The sequence below is a fragment of the Podarcis raffonei genome, chromosome 4, assembly GCF_027172205.1.
Source record: "Podarcis raffonei isolate rPodRaf1 chromosome 4, rPodRaf1.pri, whole genome shotgun sequence".
NCBI classification, from domain to species: Eukaryota; Metazoa; Chordata; class Lepidosauria; order Squamata; family Lacertidae; genus Podarcis; species Podarcis raffonei.
The window spans coordinates 85,739,744-85,759,453 of NC_070605.1; the positions used below are offsets into that span (position 1 = coordinate 85,739,744).

The following is a 19,710-nucleotide window of genomic DNA, read 5'->3' on the forward strand; positions in this document are numbered from 1 at the left end:
TGATAGGTTTGATGGAGTTCTTTCAAGGAAATGCAGAGAGATTTGTTTTCGCTGATAGTTCTGCTTGCTGTATATACACAGGCATGGTTTCTTCGGTTTTCCCCCCAGCTCTACTCTGAAAGCGCTAGTTGACTGCAAAGCAGACATTGACCCAGAATATACCAGATCAGCATATGCACTTCTGGCTTGTAGTGCCCCTTTCCATTTCACATGGGTAGTCAGGGCTTATCAGTGTTAAATGCAGCAGCCGCAAGGATTCCTTTGTTTAGGAAGCTCTGAGGTCCTTCTGGCAGTTCTCTTGCTGCAAGAAGTGAAGCTACAAGGAACCAGGCAGAGGGTTTTCTTGGTAGTGGCGCCCACCCTGTGGAACGCCCTCCCATCAGATGTGAAGAACTATGAAGGCAGCCCTGTGTCGGGAAGTTTTTAATGTTTTATTATGTTTTTGTATATGCTGGAAGCTGCCCAGAGTGGCTGGAGTAACCAGTCAGATGGGAGGGGTACAAATAATAAAATTACTATTATTATTAACATGTTCTCAGCCTTAATAATAGGTAATGGCGCTTGAATGTCACCAGCTCTGTCTCATAGCACCATGTGAATGCCATGTGCATTGCATTTATTGCTTGAATTTCAATTTTGCATTATACTGGATGCTCCACGGTCTTTTCTCCGATTCAAGCCAGGGATTGGCACAGAAATGGTATGGCTAGAACAGGGGAAGTTGGGTGTTGCACAAGCAACCTTAATCTGTCAAAATTATTCTCTCATTGCATACCTTTTGAGCAGTAGAGTAGAAGCCAGAGTTGTTCTGGCAATGAAACCTGTTTTTTTGTGATCACCTCCCTGGCTCTTTCCTACGCCTTCATGAAAGGCCTTTTGAGGCCAGTTCTGCAGCATTCTTGGGCGTTATGCTATTTTGAAAACTCGGTGAGCTTCATTATTTAGAAGCGTCTAGCCTTGGTATGCAGAACCTCTTGAAGAAAAGCAGAATCACAGTCCCTTATTGCAGTGGTTTTCCACTGTTGTGCTGTGGCTTTGAATGATGTTCTGGGATGCATTGAATGATAGTCAGGGGTGCCGTGGGCAACACTGGCCTCTGTCCCTCCTTCCTTCCCTCCCTCCTCTGATGCCCTCTCATGTCTCTGCCTCCCAAAGGCTTGCACAGCTGTTTGTTGCAGCAGCCCTGCCTACAAGCTCCCCAGGTGAATGGTGTCTCTGGTGCTGGCCAGGGGGTGCTGGGTGCCAGGAGCTGAGATGGCCTTGGAATAAGCAAGCATGTGGGTGAGGGAGCTCAGCCAGCCTGCCTGCCAGTCCTTGGGAATGGACAAACAAGTCCCAGGCCCCTGTGGGGCAGTGTGAGGAGGCACCTATCTTAGGGGGGGGGGAGAGCTCAGAGATCAGGGGCGGCAGCAGCAACTGCCCAGAGGACTCCCAAGGAGAGGGGACAGGAGGCTGAGGGAACACTCCACAAGGGAGGGTGTTCAAAAAAGGGTGAGAGGCTGCCAGCTCTGCAGGCAAGTTGTGACATAACTGGGCGCCTGAGCTGCTATGGGGTGCTGCAGAAAGAATGTAGTTGGTCAAGGGTGCTGTGGACTCAAAAAGGTAGAAAAGCTCTGCATGCCTTCAGATCATTGCTTTAGGCTGTTTGCCTGCTCAGCATTCAGGCTTTTTGTGCTGCTGAAGGGTTTTTCATCTAGTAGATGAGAGAGACAAGTTGGTCTAATGAAAAAGACTGCAGTACCTGCTCTGTACTTGCTAATCTCTAGAACCACCTAGATGGCCAATATTTACATCATACTATAGGTATAGGTCTGGAATCAGAACAGTGACTTGCTTTAAAAAATAAATAAATATAGCATATCTGCATCCATCTTTCAGCCTTGGTGCAAGTAGGAGTTGCTTCTTAGTTAGGAACTTGTTGCATCATTGGGGGAAGTTGAGTCAGGAGGTCTTCCACTTGCCTGATGAGAAAGAAGAGCCACGTTTGCCACGTAGGTGAGCGTACAGGTTCCCTATGCTGTTGTGTGATTTGGGGAATGTATCCTCTCTTCCTTCTATAACATCCATCTGTGTATTTGAGTCTGTATCATGTCCCAGTAGGTAGTTGTGGACCATTTGGTTTTTTAAAGCAAGACTATGAAACCCAAGTTAGATATCCTCTATGGGTCATACAGTGTAGTCACACAAATCCCATGTACTATCCCACTTAGTTAAAAACTCAGATATATAAGCTAGGTGCTACATTTCAAATGACGGGACTGTCATCTGGCTAGTTCAGATGACAACTTTGAGCTAGGTTAAGAGCTTTGAGAACCTAAAGGAGAAAAGTCACTTGATCCATGGACAGTCCACATGTTTATTGGTCTATTCCGACTTTTTCTTTTTCTTGGTGATTGCTCCTTCTCAGGCTGCACAGAAAAAGCATTTAGGTTCCAGAAATTCATTCTGGTTGTGCAAATAAAATACAACCGATAGAATTCTACAGGCTGGGGTGTTAGTGTGTGGAAGCTTTTCGACATCCAATGATCCCCAGATGGTGGAGATGTCAGGCACCATCCTGGCGACAAGGCCACTTCACTTGGTCACAAGTGGTCAAAAAAACAGGTGCAAAAGGTGCCTGGCTAATTTCGAACACTGCTAAGTACATTCTGTTTGGAGTGTTGTGTGGTATTGAGGGATGTACGCAGGATCAATGCTATTCCATTGTTCCTGTGTTGACCTTATTCAGTAACAGCTCACTAGTTTGACTTTTCATACCTTTCCAAGGGGAAAACAAGTTGTTAACACATCGTAATATGTTTTAGTGCCAGCATTTAAAAAAAATCAGTTGATATCTGTAAATGTCTTTATTTATCTGTACTACAGAATACTCTATAACTGTATACAGTCGTACCTGGAAGTTGAACAGAATCCGTTCCGGACGTCCGTTCGACTTCCAAAACCAAAGCTTGGCTTCCGATTGGCTCTAGGAAGCTCCTGCAGCCAATCAGAAGTCCCATTGGACGTTCAGCTTCCAAAAATAGTTTGCACAGTGGAACACTCACTTCCAGGTTTGCGGTGTTCGGGAACCAAAATGTTCAAGAACTAAGCTGTTTGAAAACCAAGGTATGACTGTACTTAATAAACTTGCTTCTGCTGTATCAGAATAGGAATACTATTTCACCACTAGATGGCCCTGAATTATTAGTCTATTTTGTGCAAGGAAGGTTTGTGGTCCCGTCCCCCCCTCAAACTTATTGGCTAGCCAGTTTTCTTTAAAAGTCTATTTAAATTCAGATGGAGGAGAGGGGAAAATATACTGCTCATTCTGCCAACCTTTAGGGTTTAGAGTAAGTAAAATACTTTAAACGTATGGATGTGATAAAAAGACTACTTACAAATATTGCCAGATCAAAGGATCTAAAGCCCGGACTACTTGGAGCCAAATGGCGGTTAATGGATTGAGATTTAATCCCGACAAGACAGAAATACTGTTTCTGGGGGACAGGGGGCATGCAGGTGTGGGGGTACATTTCCAAGCACAATTCAAAGTGTTGGTGTTGACCTTTAAAGCCATAAACGACTTTGGCCCTGAATACCTGAAGGAGCGTCTCTTCACTCCCAACATTCAGCTTGGACACTGAGATCCAGCTCCGAGGACCTTCTGGCAGTTCCCTCACTGTGAGAAGTGAAGCTACAGGGAACCAGGAAGAGGGCCTTCTTGCTGGGCAGAACCCCCTCCCATCAGATGTCAAGGAGATAAACAACAATCTGACTTTTAGAAGACATCTGAAGGCAGCCCCGTTTAGGGAAGTTTTTAATGTTTGATGTCTTACTGTGGTTTAATTTGTTGGAAGCTACCCAGAATGGCTGGGGCAACCCAGTCAGATGGGCAGCGTATTATAATAATAATAATAATAATAATAATAATAATAATAATAATAATAATAATAATAATAATAAATGGGACACCTGTCCAAGAGGCTTACATAATGGGCCTGAGACAAGGTGGAATGGAAACACAGTTTTGACTACTGAAAATGAGCCAGAGGAAGGATGAGATCTTGGGCAAGTGTTCATATACTTAGGCAAATACTCTGTTTCATAACCAACTGTAATGTGTCAGTAACAATACAAATACCATGCAAATATCATCCAAGTGGCAGTTCATACTAGAAAGCAGCTGGAAGAGAAGGGAGGCAGAAGCTGAAGAAAGACCTGTGAGTAGAGAGGAGAGTGTTGTTCTTTTCCCATTCTTTGAGTTTCCTCTGGGAAACTCGCCAAACCTGCTGCACCTGCAACTGGGTACAGAGAGTGCAGCCAACTGCTCAATGGACATGGCTGTGCTGGACAGCCTGAGAAAGCTCTGCACACCTTGCCCACGAAAAAGCAAGTCTAGAGTGAGAGACTAGGGCTATGTCCGCAGCAACCCTGCTCTTTGTGAGACTTTTGTGGGTGGGCTGAGAGTTTGTTTGGACTCTGGGTGAGTTCCAGGGTGGAGCCCTGGGTGAGAGCCAGGAAGCTGATATGGAGGGTGTGTCCAGAGGCAAAAGAACTGATATTGTCTTATACTTATTAGTAATGTTGTATTAATGCAAAATATTTTTATATGTCAGCTCTGTGTTTTTGTAGTATTTCTTGCTTAAGCTGTCTGTTGTTGCTTTAGTATTTTGCATACTGCATAAAAGATATCTATCCATCGTCTATCAATCTATCTATATCTATCTATCTCATCTCTACCTATAGTGGGACCTTAGTTCTTGAACTTAATCTGTTCCGGGAGTCTGTTCAACTCCCAAAACCGTTCAAAAACCAAGGCATGGCTTCCAAGTGGCTGTAGGAGCTTCCTGCACTCCATCAGAAGCCGCATCAGATGTTTGACTTCCAAAAAACATTCGCAAACATCAGGGTCTTTTCCAGGGAGTCTTCTCTTCTCATGAGGTGGCCAAAGTATTGGAGCCTCAGCTTCAGGATCTGTCCTTCCAGTGAGCACTCAGGGCTGATTTCCTTAAGAATGGATAGGTTTGATCTTCTTGCAGTCCATGGGACTCTCAAGAGTCTCCTCCAGCACCATAATTCAAAAGCATCAATTCTTCGACGATCAGCCTTCTTTATGGTCCAGCTCTCACTTCCATATTTCACTACTGGGAAAACCATAGCTTTAACTATACGGACCTTTGTCTGCATTTCTTGCTGCAAGAGACTAATGCTGCAATTTTAAAAAGAAACAACTTCCAACCCTAGTTTTTGTTGAAGATGTTATATACTTGATTTGTAATGGTGTTTTTGTTTTTTTAATGCTTATAGTGTTACCTGGAGAAGTGAGATTTAACAACTGGAAGATAGTGATCAAAGGAAACATAGATAAAAGGGTTGCAGAGGTCAGTCTGTGAATGTAGGAGTAAAACATTGGGCAACTTAAAGTACTTAAGTCTCACTTTCTTAGTGGACGACTTCCAAGCATTTTACTTGTAGAGGCCTTTAGAACATTGTAGGTTACATCTTTTATTAGAACTAATACAGAAATGGAAATGAAGGACTTTGCCTGCCATTGTTTAGTTCCCCATCCATAGGTCAAGGATCTGGTCTAAAGCATCTCTGTCGCAAAGAACGGTCCACTTTCAACTTCAGTGACAGATTCCCTTCTTTGCCGCACTTTGATCTTAAGAAGCTAACTCACTAACTCCTTCTGCCTTGGGGATCAAGTCTGCTTCAAGTCATTTAATCAGTATTTTTTGACATATTCTATTGGGCTAGAGATTTCATGTAAGTTCAGGCAATTGATTTCTATGCTTCTTCACTTCTGGAGTTCAAAAATTCTTCCTAATGTGAGTCTTAGCCCTTTGTGGGTGCAGGATGTTGTCATCTCTTATATTGGAGAAAAGCTCAGCCTTGTTTTTGAGAAGTCTTATTTCCCATTTCTCTCCTCCAAACTGAACATACTGGTTTTTCCTCCTGCTATTTATGGGCCATCAGTTTTAGGCCTCTAATAATCTTTACTTCGTTTCTATGGATACTTCCAGGTTTTTGTCCCAAATGGCTGTGACCAAAGTTGAGTATGACACAGACATAATCCATTTGAATATAATGGGAGAATTAGCATGAATCACCTGTCCTTTCTTACTTGTAATAATGCAGCACATGTGATATTGGCTTCCCCCAAACTGTTTCTTTGGTTCTAAAACTTCTATTCATGCCCACATATTTTAATATTGTAATTCCTCCTTGTGCCATTTGCCGGATACAGGGTAGTTCCCTGAGCTCTTCCTCCATAAATATCATCTTCCATGTTCAGGAACAAACTATAGAGAAAACTATTTCTAGACTAGGGGCAAAGAGGCACCGTTGCTCTGAAAATAGGCCAAATACTCAAGAATGTAGTAAACCCCCTCCCCCTTACATTCATTGAAATGATGGTAAGACATTCATGGGCAATACATTTGGATTGAGATCTTAGGTGGTGCAATGGGTCAGTCCATCTGGCTTTGAACCAGAAGGTTGGTGGTTCGATCCCACCAAGGGACAGTTTTGGGCAGGATTCCAGCATTGCAATGGGTTGAGCTATATTATGCTGGGGATCCCTTCCAACAGTTCTATGATTCTGTGAGGTTAAGGTGGCGTTATTGGTAAATTTAGGGGGAGAGTTGGTTAAAAGCAGTTGCAAATAACATTTGCTATATCGACTAATATTGTGTTTGCAGAGTAAGAAGAGCTTGTCCCCAAGGTTACCCTGTGATAGTTTCCCTTTCATTATATATGTTTCAAGTGAATGATAAATATGATATTGTATGTTGGCCAAAATGTTTGTTCATTCAACTGTCAGAGAAGCAGAGTATAAAGGGATATTTTCGTCAGTAAATAGTTTCACTTAATTGAGCCAGCAGTATTGCAAGCAAGGCAAGTTTGGCTTTTTGGCCTTGAAAGCGCATTTGAATACACAAAAGAGTGCATGTACCAATGAGAGCTTTCCATTTATTTTTAAAATTTACAGCCTTGCCCCTCTCTGCAAACTGCTTTTGCAGCTTCTGGGAATTTAAGAAGCAGCTTCGATGGCTGAGGAGGAGAGACTGTAGTTGCCTTAAAAAGAAAAGTTAAAATCTCTTATGTGCATGTTGAGTGAGCTGCAGACTTTTTTGGATTGCATCCATTGACTCTTTAAGAAACTGTTTGCTTCTGTATTTGGAGGGAATGAGTCACGAGCCCACGGAACTGCTAATATTAAACAAACTGATTGCTGGCAGTGAATTGTGCTTGGATGGTATTTAAGTGTAGGGTTGCTGAGGTTGTGCACCCATGACTGTGCTGGAAAAATACCCTAAGCCTCAGGTCCACGTATGGTAGAAATGCAAAATAATGTTAATGGTGTTGTTGTTGTTTGCTTCATTTATGAATTGTTTCTGTTGAAGCACGTTGAGGCAATTTCACAATACAATAAAAGCATGTATAAGACAACAGCATATATAAAAATTTCAGATCTAACACAGATACTGATTAGGATAAAAACCACTGCTTAGCAGACTTGCTGAAAGAGGAAATGGCGTCTTCATAATAAGCTTCTTAAGTTGAGGAACGTTTTCTCCTGGTGCCTAAAAATATATAATGAAGGCGCCAGGCGAACTTCCCTGGGAAGAGCATTCCACAAACGGGGAGCCACTGCAGAGAAGGCCCTTTCTCGTGTTGCCACCCTCCGGACCTCTTGAGAGGGCACATGAAGAAGGGCCTCAGAAGATGATCTCAGGGTCTGGGTAGGTTCACATGGAAAGAAGCGATCCTTGAGGTATTGTGGTCCTAAGCCACTGTAGACAAAGATTGGAATAATGGGCAAGCTGTGTCCTTTGAGGAACACCTGCCAACCATTATTGATCTTTGGTTTGAGGGACCCCTGAAGAGTTTTTGGGCAACCCTAGGGATCCTTGGAACATAGCTTGTAAGCTACTCTACTCAAGTATATATATAGTTACGGATGTATCTACTCTACTCAAGTATATATATAATTATGGGTGTAAAATTTCTGGAATTTTCAAGACAATTTGCCCCCTTTTGGAAGAAAACTGAAACTTTTGGAGAAATTGAAATATATCCATTAATTGCTTTTTTATGAAACCTAAACTTATTTCACTGCTTTAACTTGAAACACATCATTTTAAGTTGACATACAAAGTGATACTGTTTGATATGTTTACGAAATGGGTGTTTACTCTGAAGACTCACTCTGTTTAGTAGTAGAACTTATTTCCAGGATAAGGGCCTCAAAAGTATATGTTCCTTAGTTTTGCAGAAGCAAAATTGCAGGAGAGAGCTGTGTGTGTGTTTATATTTTTCCCTTCAGTCAAAACCAATTCCTAGAGTAGCTTATGAATATTTGTGGTAAGACAATGCTTGCTCCCCAGGCTTACATTTTAAAAGGCAGGGCACAAAAGGAAAAGGGACTGGGCACTATTTTTTACTTATATATAAAGCATTAATGAAAACGATGTAAAAAAAAAAATTCTAAATTCTTAATTTTTTTTTGGCTGATATTTAGATAAATATTTTTCTACCTTTACAGGATACAAAATTATGGATAATAATGGAATATCTTGGTGGAGGTTCTGCTCTTGACCTTGTAAGTAATCAGCTTATAGTAATGGAACTAAAGGGTATTTATCTGAATTTGCAGTTCTTTCTATGTGCATTATAAATTCAGAGTGATGTACAGTGATGTCCGACTGCTTAAACAGAAAGACATCCAAGTTCTTTTCTTTCCTCTCCAGCACTCCTGCACCCCAAAAACTGCTCTGGTGTGCCCCAACCCTCCAGGTCAGATCTTGAGAGTGCATAGGAGGTGCAAAGGGGAAGTTGGGAAGAAGAAAAGTTTTTGCTACACTGGATCTCCCCAATAGGAATTTACCATATTTTTTGCTCTATAAGACTCACTTTTTCCCTCCTAAAAAGCAAGGGGAAATGTGTGTGCATCTTACGCAGCGAATGCAGGCTGTGCAGCTATCCCAGAAGCCAGAACAGCAAGAGGGATTGCTGCTTTCACTGCGCAGTGATCCCTCTTGCTGTTCTGGCTTCTGAGATTCAGATTCCCCCCCCCTGTTTTCCTCCTCCAAAAACTAGGTGCGTCTTGTGATCTGGTGCGTCTTATAGAGCGAAAAATACGGTATTTATTTGTTGCATTTATTTCCCACCCTCACTGTGATGATTCCAAGCCAGCTTCATGTAAGCCTCATAAATTTGTGCTAACTAACTTTAGTAAAAGGGTAAATTTATGTACCTGAACCATTAGTTCTTGGCTTAATAATATAGGGAAAAGTACTTTGATTGTGTCATTTGATTTTTATTGGAATAAATGCCCCATTCTTAATCATCTTCCTTGGATATTGAATAGGAAAACTGTGAGCTATGATCCGCTGTAATAAAATTGGAATAATGATGAGTGAGCAGAGGCTGTTTGCCTCAGACGGCTCTGTCCTCCTAGAGCAGCCCAGTCAAACACAGAAAACTCCATAGGTGATTCCGTATTGAACTGATTATTGAATTGAGGGGAGCAGATTCCCTTACAGCTGAATGCCTGATTCTTCGGCACCCTCCCTCCGATTCCTCGCAGCCTTCCTTCCAGCCTATCCCAGTTCCCAAGGGGAAAAGCTTACACCCCGAGTTGGCTTTTTGTAATGCCACTGTCTGAGAACATGAATGTGCAGAAATGGTCAAAATAAATACTTCTGTAGTTTTGTGTCGTTGCTGATTGCTCACGTTTTCTCCTCTATTGTGTATGAAGTGTCTAAAATTCTTGACTTCAATTTCCCCACCCGCAAAGGTTTATCAGCTGTATTTGTGCGACATTTATCTTGGAAAAATAATCTGTTGTGTTTTCTCTTAGTTAGAACCAGGGTCTCTTGATGAAATCCAGATTGCTACGATATTGAGAGAGATTCTGAAAGGCCTTGATTATTTGCATTCAGAAAAGAAAATCCACAGAGATATTAAAGGTAAAACTTTGTAGGGTTTAAGTTTCAAACGCTTTGGGTTGGATCTAGTCTTAGTCATGGTTAGAGTAGACCCACTGAAATCAAATCACATAAGCTAGTCCTTATTTCTGTGGGTCCTTGACTAAGCCAACCTGTTTAGCTTAAACATTCGAACTCAACATTCTTTTTCAAAAAAAATATTTTCTAGCTGCTAATGTGCTGCTGTCTGAACAAGGAGAAGTCAAACTAGCAGATTTTGGTGTAGCCGGACAACTAACTGATACACAAATAAAGAGAAATACCTTTGTGGGTACACCGTTTTGGATGGCACCAGAAGTAATAAAGCAGTCAGCGTATGATTCAAAGGTAAGATTAAAGGAGGACTGCTTAGGGTTCAGAGTTGGGCCTGAAAATATTTTCTTCTGTTGTCTTTGTTAGGTGAAATAATATTATTCTACCATGCTGATATTGAGACACACACAGTTGTACCTTGGTACTCAAACGGCTTGACTCCCGGACAAATCAGCTCCCGAACTCCATAAACCCGGAAGTCAGTATTCCAGTTTTTCGGAAGCCTAATGTCCAATGCGACTTCTGTAGCTTCCGATTAGTGCAGGAAACTCCTGCAGCCAATCGGAAGCTGCACCTTGGTTTTTGAATGGTTTCTGAAGTCGAATGGACTCCCAGAATGGATTAAATTTGAGAACCAAGTACCACTGTATACAGTATATTTTCTATATATAGGTTTGTATATATACTGTATGTTTTATTAACACTTATCACAGTACAATAAAAGACAAGCTAGTTACAAGCGCGCACACACACACACAGAGAGAGAGAGAGAGAGAGAGAGAGAGAATAAAAGAAGAAAGAAAAGATAGACGAGATAAAAAGTACAGGATCCTCTCTCCCCAATATATCTTAACCTTTGTCCCATACCGAAAAGGGCGTGTCCTCCCAGCTCTCACCTGGGGGTATTCCTCTCTTCTCCCAGCCTCTCATCCTGAGAGATTTCTGCTTCCCTGTCTCTCACACAAGGACCTTCAGACTGTTCATCACGCTGAAAATTTCTTAGGAGGATTTACCTGGATCCCTTTTGTATAGCCCTTACTGCTCACCCAAGTGTTTAGGATTATAATATTTCCAGAATTGTTACGTAAACGGGTTTGAAAAACAGACCGCTCATGTTTATTTTGAGTGCTTATTTCAAATACCTAAAATTAAGATGCAGAGGGAAGGGTGTGCTTGTTTAATGAATGATCAGTCAGTGAAATGAATGAAATGTTGCAGTTGGTTTCAACGAAAGGGCTCCCTTTTTGTCTCCCTCCTGCTGTAAGTAAGATGGCTTCTGTGTTACAGGCAGATATCTGGTCACTGGGCATAACAGCCATAGAGCTTGCGAAAGGTGAGCCTCCACATTCAGAGCTGCATCCCATGAAAGTTCTCTTCCTGATCCCAAAGAACAACCCACCAACATTAGAAGGAAACTATAGCAAACCTCTGAAGGAGTTTGTTGAAGCCTGCTTGAACAAGGACCCAAGTTTTGTAAGTTGTTTTGGTTTTTCCACACCCCGTATACCTTTGGTCATGTTGCTTAACGCACATGTGGGAAAATGGAAGACTGAACTGTCGATAACGTTTGAATGTTCTGTGTATTGTATATACTTTTCTTTAACAACAAAATAATTTTATTCTGACATGCCCCTGTTTTTTGTGGAGCTTTATCCTGAAAATGCCTGTCTTTCTCCTTCCCATATTACTTTTTTAAAAATTGATTACACATTGAATTTAATAATAATAATAATAATAATAATAATAATAATAATAATAATGTGGTACCTCAGGTTACATACGCTTCAGGTTACATACGCTTCAGGTTACAGACTCTGCTAACCCAGAAATATTACCTCGGGTTAAGAATTTTGCTTCAGGATGAGAACAGAAATTGTGCTCTGGCGGCACAGCAGCAGCAGGAGGCCCCATTAGCTAAAGTGGTGCTTCAGGTTAAGAACAGTTTCAGGTTAAGAACAGACCTCCGGAACGAATTAAGTACGTAACCCGAGGTACCACTGTAATAATAATAATGTTATTTGTACCTCACCTATCCAACTGGCTTGCCGAAGCATTTCATTCAAATCAGCCTCTTTCAGTTAAGATAAAGGAGAATTGAGAGGGTTTCTTTCAAATACAAAAATCTTTGCCAAAACCATGTTCATTTCATGTGGGTTTCACTTTGTCTATTCAGTCCACACTTCAGGCTGATGATAAACAGGTGTCACTTCCACAAAATTGTTTAGCTTTCTTATATTCTCTAGGATCAAAATATCTTGATGGAGGTTTACACGCTACCTACATTTTAATCTGTTTCTAACTTTTTATGATCCATCTATACTACTGATTAGCAACTACTTTCGTCTTGGAAGCACTTGGGCGGGGCGAAGGCTTTCAGCCAATGCATTGATCACCTTCTTGTTTTGTGCAATGGTTGTTTCTGGAATGTGGAATAGGGAAACGCTTGATTGGCAGCTAGGGATTTAGGTAGCTGTGCATATACTGCATTGACAAGTCCATCTAAAAGTATCAATGAATCCATACCTAAAGTCTACTATGGCTCATCTTTCCACCTATGTATATTATTAGTGAAATCTACATGCCAGGGGTCAGCAACCTTTTTCAGCTGTTGGCCGGTCCACCATCCCTCAGACCATGTGGTGGGCTGGACTATATTTTGAAAAACAACAACGAATGAATTCCTATGCCCCACAAATAACCCAGAGATGCATTTTAAATAAAAATACTACTCATGCAAAAACACGCTGATTCCTGGACCATCCGCGGGCTGGATTTAGAAGGCGATTGGGCCGGATCCAGCCCCTGGGTCTTAGGTTGCCTACCCCTGCTGTATGCTGAGAAAGGAATAAAAGTGATACAGGAGAATTAAGCATTCATTAGCCACAAATACACATTTCTTAGAATATACCAAATGCCTGGTGTTTGTCTTCAGTAACTGTATGTTTAACATTTTGGTGGACTTCAGTTTTCCCCCCCTCAGTTATCTCCTTGTAAATCAACTGAAGTGTATTAAGCAAAGCAACTTGCTTTTATTTTTAAGAGACCAACGGCAAAAGAACTCCTGAAGCACAAGTTTATAATACGGAATGCAAAGAAAACCTCTTACTTGACAGATCTCATCGACAGGCATAAAAGATGGAAGTCTGAGCAGAACCATGATAACTCCAGCTCTGAAGATTCAGATGGGTAAGCGTGAAAGCGGGAGAATACTGCTGATGCGGTGGGGCAACCTTAAAAAAAAAAAACATATCTTGAACATACTCAAAATTAAACTGCTAAAAAGTAACGTAACTTTAAGAGAATAGTCGTACCTTGAATTCCAAACGCCTTGTGAGTCTAACATTTTGGCTACCAAACGCCGCAAACCTGGAAGTGAGTGTTCCGGTTTGTGAATGTTCTTTGGAACCCGAACGTCCAACGCGGCTTCCAATTGGCTGCAGCTCCCTCAGCCTGTAAAGCAAGATGAACGCCGCAACCCCAGAGTCGTCTGCGACTGGACTTAACTGTCAGGGGGTCCTTTACCTTATAAGATGTATAAATCCAGAAACAGATCATGGAACAGATTTGTAATTTATGCTAGATGTAATAATTCTGGCACCTAATTATTGAAAACCTATTTCAGACCACTTTTTCTTTCTATAATTTTATAATTTTGTTGATGGTGTTGGTTTAAAGTAATCACGTTCGAGTTTGCCAGTTTAGTTTTATTAATGGCCGATGACGATCATATGAATAGAGTGATTATTTTCTTTGCAATAATCCATGAAAAAATATTTGTGCTAAAGGGAAACAGATGGCCAAGCCTCGGGTGGCAGTGATTCAGGCGACTGGATATTTACAATCCGAGAGAAAGATCCCAAGAACCTCGAGAATGGAGCTACTCAGCTACACGAGTGGGAAAGGAACAAGGTATTTATAGACACTGGAGAAAACAAGAAACTGAAAGTATTTTAAGAAGCAACGCATGCTTTTCAACTTTCATTATCCCAGCTTACGGCTCTTACATGTGAGGTTTCAGGTTGTACCCTGCATGCAGTGCTTCTCTTGCTTAACAGGACTTGCTCTTCCTCTCTGTGCAGCCACAAAATTAGCTCCAGGAGGTGCCCTAAGCCAGGGGTAGGCAACCTAAGGCCCATGGGCCACAAACAGCCCACAGGGGTTGTTAAACCGGACCCTGAGCCGCCCGCTTGGTGAGTCTCCACGTGCCGCTCTAAACCAGCACAGCGCAGCGTGGGAACTCGCTTCTGCGGTGCTGAAAATTGCGTCTGCGCAGACGCCGAAAATTGTGTCTACGCAAACACCAGAAATCACGGTCATGTGCTCACACACACACGCAATCCGGTCCACGGAGGGATCTCCACTGGAGTGAACCGGCCCAGGCGAGGTAAACCTTGCCGACCCCTGCCCTAAACTTTCTGGAGCAGTCGAGAAGGTGTGCAGAGGGCTGCAGGAGGAGAAGAGGGGGATGTTCCGTTGCACAAGCAAGTGTTGGTTTTGCAAGCAGGACAGCAGCATTGGGCGCAACCCTTTGTAACTCTCTGCACATTCAGAACTCAGTGTGCAGATTCCTATGTATAGGTTCCATCGAATTCCTGTGAAACAAAATGGGGTTGGGGAACCTCTGGCCCATGGGCCAATTTTGACCCTGCAAGGGTCCCAGTATAGCCTGAGAGGCAATTTGCCCCAGACCTGACCTTATATGCGGTGTCAGATGTGGGGCAGATAGACACAGCTGGAACCTGATCGCACAGCCGATCCTTGCAGAAAGCAGCTTTGCCAGCCCTTTGGAAGTACAGAAAAAAGGGCTTTCAAAGCAGCAGCTTCCTGGGCGCAGGTAAAGCCCCTTTCGCTGTGGTTCCCCAGTGCCTGACAACCAACCGGGGTGTTGGGCATTTGGGAACAACAGTGAAAAAAGGGCGTTGCCAGATCTCTGGGACAAGTAGCTGGCAGATGGGATATTTTTAATGCTATCCCTGTCACAGAGTCTGTCTACCCAAACCTGTGATTGCTTTGTGCAATGCTGCATCTGATGATGCTAGCAGCAGCCACTATATTAGTGCCACTGAAGGATATTCCTGGGTTGGCATGTGGCAGTGATGCAGCAGTTGTTTGCCATCCTCAGTGTGCCAGTGCCCCTGTTTACGCATTAAGCATGTGCACGTGTTCCTGTAATGTCTTCCCTTGCTTTGTTTTATATTTTTGCAAATGGTAAACCAACTCCTTCCTGAAGTTTCATCAGATACATACTTCCCACCCACCTCAAATTTAACTTATTTGGTATTGCACATCTGAAATATTTCATAATCCTAAAGTACACTTTGCTACATAGTTAATTGTCTGTTTAACTACATTTCCTTGTTATTTGTAATAGAACTTTTGTTACGTGATATACAGAAGGAGTTCCACTTGTTCAAAATTGAATTTCAGCTTGCAATAATGCATTAATGAATTCTGGATGTATTTGTACTTGGAAGTGTGTGTTGCATAAAATGTAGAATATAGGAAAAGAATGAGAAAATGTTCAGTATATGTATCTCGCTTGATGTATCATGGAATTCTTTATTTTTTCTCCCAAAGGAAAATACCATTCAAAGGCGTCCTTTATCTCGGTGCTTATCAACAATCATATCGCCATTATTCACAGAGGTAAATTTCCATCAGGTTCACCGTTTTCCAGTCTACGTGAGGACCACATGGCCTTGTGGTCGGCCTTCCTGGTTGGGGGGACTCATGCCTGTGGTGGGTGGGGCCAGGTACAAAATGGGCGGAGCAAAATATATGATCCTCCCTTTTGTATAGTAGGCTACATTCCTGACATTCAAAAGTCTCTCTATAGACGTACATTCCTCCCTCTTGGCAAGCTAGAGATGCTTTCGCCATTTAAGGAACCCTTCCAGCCGGGCAGATGTTCTCAGAGAGACTGTGGAGCCTGGCATGGTGAGGGTTGTGGTCTGGGTAGGAGAGGCAGGGCCTGAGGAAGCGTCCCAAGCAACAAATAGAGTCTGTGTATTGTGGGTTAAACCATTGAGCCTTGGGCTTGCCGATCAGAAGGTCAGCGGTTCGAATCCCCGCAACGGGGTGAGCTCCCGTTGCTCAGTCCCTGCTCCTGCCAACCTAGCAGTTCGAAAGCACGTCCAAGTGCAAGTAGATAAATAGGTACCACTCCGGTGGGAAGGTAAACAGCGTTTCTGTGTGCTGCTCTGGTTCGTCAGAAGCGGCTTAGTCCTGCTGGCCACATGACCCGGAAGCTGTACGCCGGCTCCCTCGGCGAGTAAAGCGAGATGAGCCCCGCAACCCCAGAGTCGGCCACCCGCGTACCCCACAGCGCCAGAGAAGCACCTTGTGGTGTGAGAGGTGCCAACCATTCCCCATAACACACACACACACACACACACACACACACACACACACATACATGGCTGCTTTTTATATATTAGCTGTGTGTTCGATTCTGCAGTTTTTATTTTGCTGGGTTAAAACTGTTAACCACTCTGAGTCCTGGGCATGCAGTGGCAAATTCCTATTAGGAGACGAAAAAGGACTCTTTCCCAACAAAAAGGTAGCCTAGTGACTCACTAAATGTGTTCGTTGCCATTAGAGGCAATTTATTTGTGCAGTAAAATTACTTTCCTTTTTTGGCACAGCAGCCTCCTGGTTACTTCTGTGAGTTCCTAGTGCTTTTAAAGGGAACATATCGTTCAGGGAGGGAGATCAGGATGGGAAAGGCTATTGTGCTGAAAATAAGGGACATGACCCTGCTATAGATGTGTCTGTGTAGAATGTTGCCCTGCATAATGGCTCATGCATTTATAAGCAGTTGTCAAGTTAAAGCCCTGCTCATGCTTTTAGAGATTCCTTGAGATTTGCTTGATAACATACAATAGTTTCAATTTACGTTGTAGATCTCCATGCAGTCTGTAGATCTAAAGTGTGGTGGTACTTGATTTTTTTAAAAACTCTTTTGCTCATTTAGATTGTACAGTGGTGCCTCGCAAGACGAAATTAATTCGTTCCGCAAGTTTTTTCTTCTTGCGAGTTTTTCGTCTTGCGAAGCACGGTTTCCCATAGTAATGCATTGAAAATCAATTACTGTGTTCCTATGGAGACCACTTGCCACCGCAAGCCTTCAGGACAGGTACGGGAACAGAGGGGAAGGCGCGCAGCGCTTCTCCTCTGTTCCCGGGGCTTGCGGTGGGAGGAAGGTTTTTCCTCCCCACCGCCAACATTCAGAACAGCATTCTGAATGTTGGCGGTGGGAAGGAAAACCCTCCTCCCACCGCAAGTCTTCAGGACAGCCATCCGAAGGCTGGTGCGGGGAGAAGGTCTCTCCGCCCCACCGCCAGCCTTCGGAGCAGCCCTTTCGTCTAGCGGGTTTTTCGTCTTGCGAGGCGTTCGTCTTGCGGGGCACCACTGTATACGCATTTCAAATGGTTACATGGCTAACACCCTTTTTTATTTTGATTCAGCTGAAAGAGAGGAGTCAAGCTTGTGGGGGGAACATGGGATCCATAGAAGAACTGAGAGAGGCTATCTATTTGGCTGAAGAAGCATGTCCAGGCATTTCAGATACCATGGTGACAGAGCTCGTGGAGAGGCTTCAGAGGTATAGTAAAGCCACCTAGCAGGAAACAGTATTATCCAATTCAGTGTGATTCCTTCAACGTAAATGTATCAGTGGTATCCTAACTCACATGGCCAAGGATTATGAAACCTGAATTCTCTGCCAGAAGGAGATGTGAATTCTCCTAGCAGAAATCCCTGCTTGTTTGATCTCATGCTTATTAGGTAATATTGTATGACTTAGTAACTGGGGAACATTCCTACAATCAAGGATGTCACAGGGCATAAGTTATTACAGAACCATGTGACTCTTTAATCTAAGGAATAGGCTTGAGTTATTCACTAATTTACTGTTTGCTATCAGATTGGGTATACAGTGGAACCTCGGTTGCCGAATGCTTTGGAAGCAGAACGTTTTGGCTTTTGAACGCCGACAACCTAGAAGTGAATGCTTCCATTTTTGAACGTGCCTTGGAAGTTGAACGGCTTCCGAGGCGGGTTGCTCCATTCCCCTCCTGCAATGGAATTTGCCCACCTGCAATTGTGCCTTGGTTGTCAAAACGTTTCGGAAGTCGAACGGTCTTCCGGAACAAATTACGTTTGACAACCGAGGTTCCACTGTAGTGGCAGGTTTTAAGACATCCACAAACTTTGGATTTGAGCAAATGTCTTATGAGAGCATAGCAAATTGCAAAGAGAGTAAAATTACCAGAGCATATGAGGGGCAGGGGAGGACCAACTGGGCACTTTTTAGAGAGCGTTTCCCAAACTTGGGTTTGTTTTGGATGGATTTTGGAATCTTCTGAGATTGCCTCCATCTCTAGAGCCATAGGCTTGAAAAGCATCATCTTAACTGCCATCACAAAATAGCTTGATCACCGGTTTTGCTTTCATGACACCATTTCTACCCCCCCCCCAGGTATTCAGTAACTGGAGGAGGAAGCACATCATCCCACTAAAGTATTGTTTCGCGGCGTTTGCTTGTTCGATGTGGCTCCTATAGGCACCTCCTCAAATGCTGGTCTGCCGCTGTTGCTTTCAGTGGTGAGCTCTCCAGTTTGTGGACATTCCTGAAGGTGCAGCAACACAAATGGACAACATAGCAAGGGCATTGTTTTTCAGCTCTGTATAGTTTTTTTTTTAAAGAAAAAAACAATAATGCACATATTCAAAGGAGGTATCTTTTTAAATTTCTGAGATGTATATTTAGGATTGCAGTTAGGAAACTAAAGCTATTGTGAAATCTCAGGTATCTTGCTTTAAGTCATTGGTCTTCAACTCAACGATCCAGATTCAGAAGCAATTTATGTCTCAGTCTAAAAGTGGGCACCCCAATGGTACGGCCACTGTTTTCTTTCAGGGTCTTATTTTAACAAAATGCATAAGATTGGGAGATGAAATAAAGGGATGTGGGGGGGGACTAAGTGGGTATCATATTTTAGGTTGGGATTTAAGATGGATCTCGGACCTGAACAAGTTGAAGACAACTGCTTTAAGTCGATGAATCTGTGAATTGGAAAACATACCATTGGCTCTGTGTACAGATTTGTATATAGTCACTTTTTTTACTCAAAACTTGCTCAATGTGCATATAGAATCCCTCTGTACAAATGGCCAAGTTCTCTGTAGATGATGCTAGTGAGGTAAATATTTTGGCAGGTCACAACTGTTTATTGGCTTGCCTTTTGTTATATGACATTTTCGAACCGTATGACAAGAGGTTTGATTTGACCTTGTATTTGTAGGTCAAAAAGCTGTGCTATAAAAAAATCTGGTTTGTACCTCAGATGCAAAGTTTGCTCTAGTTTTGTTACACGGTGTTATTCTTTTTATTAATCTAGAGTTGGGTTTCTAATCATGGTACGACATTGATTATTTCAGTTTCCTGAATCACTTGGTTTGAGGTTCTCTAATACTTGTTTGCTTTAGTGGGTTTTTTTTATCAGTCTAAATTGTGCCAATCCAAAGTCTGAATTCAGTTTTATTAGGGTTTATGGTTTTTTTAAACTTCCTTGTAAAATCGGAACATCTCATACAACTAAATATTTTTTTCTCTCTTGAAACACCACTTAAGAGATTCTGGCTAGATAATGGCAATTTGTAAGATGGTGATCTTAAAAACAATATAAAATATATGAAGCTTATG

General features: G+C 42.5%; 1 protein-coding gene across 1 annotated transcript in view; it reads left to right on the plus strand.

The window, feature by feature from the left end:
• STK24 (serine/threonine kinase 24) overlaps positions 1 to 19,507 on the plus strand; it is a 32,264-nt gene extending 12,757 nt beyond the window's left edge. The window contains exons 3-11 of the mRNA XM_053384528.1: positions 8,528 to 8,584; positions 9,845 to 9,953; positions 10,141 to 10,298; positions 11,292 to 11,477; positions 13,045 to 13,190; positions 13,790 to 13,913; positions 15,582 to 15,650; positions 17,471 to 17,607; positions 18,484 to 19,507. Of these exons, the coding sequence (XP_053240503.1) occupies positions 8,528 to 8,584; positions 9,845 to 9,953; positions 10,141 to 10,298; positions 11,292 to 11,477; positions 13,045 to 13,190; positions 13,790 to 13,913; positions 15,582 to 15,650; positions 17,471 to 17,607; positions 18,484 to 18,523 (1,026 nt within the window). The 3' untranslated portion in view covers positions 18,524 to 19,507. The remainder of the gene's footprint in view (positions 1 to 8,527; positions 8,585 to 9,844; positions 9,954 to 10,140; positions 10,299 to 11,291; positions 11,478 to 13,044; positions 13,191 to 13,789; positions 13,914 to 15,581; positions 15,651 to 17,470; positions 17,608 to 18,483) is intronic.
• Positions 19,508 to 19,710: the final 203 nt, after the last annotated feature.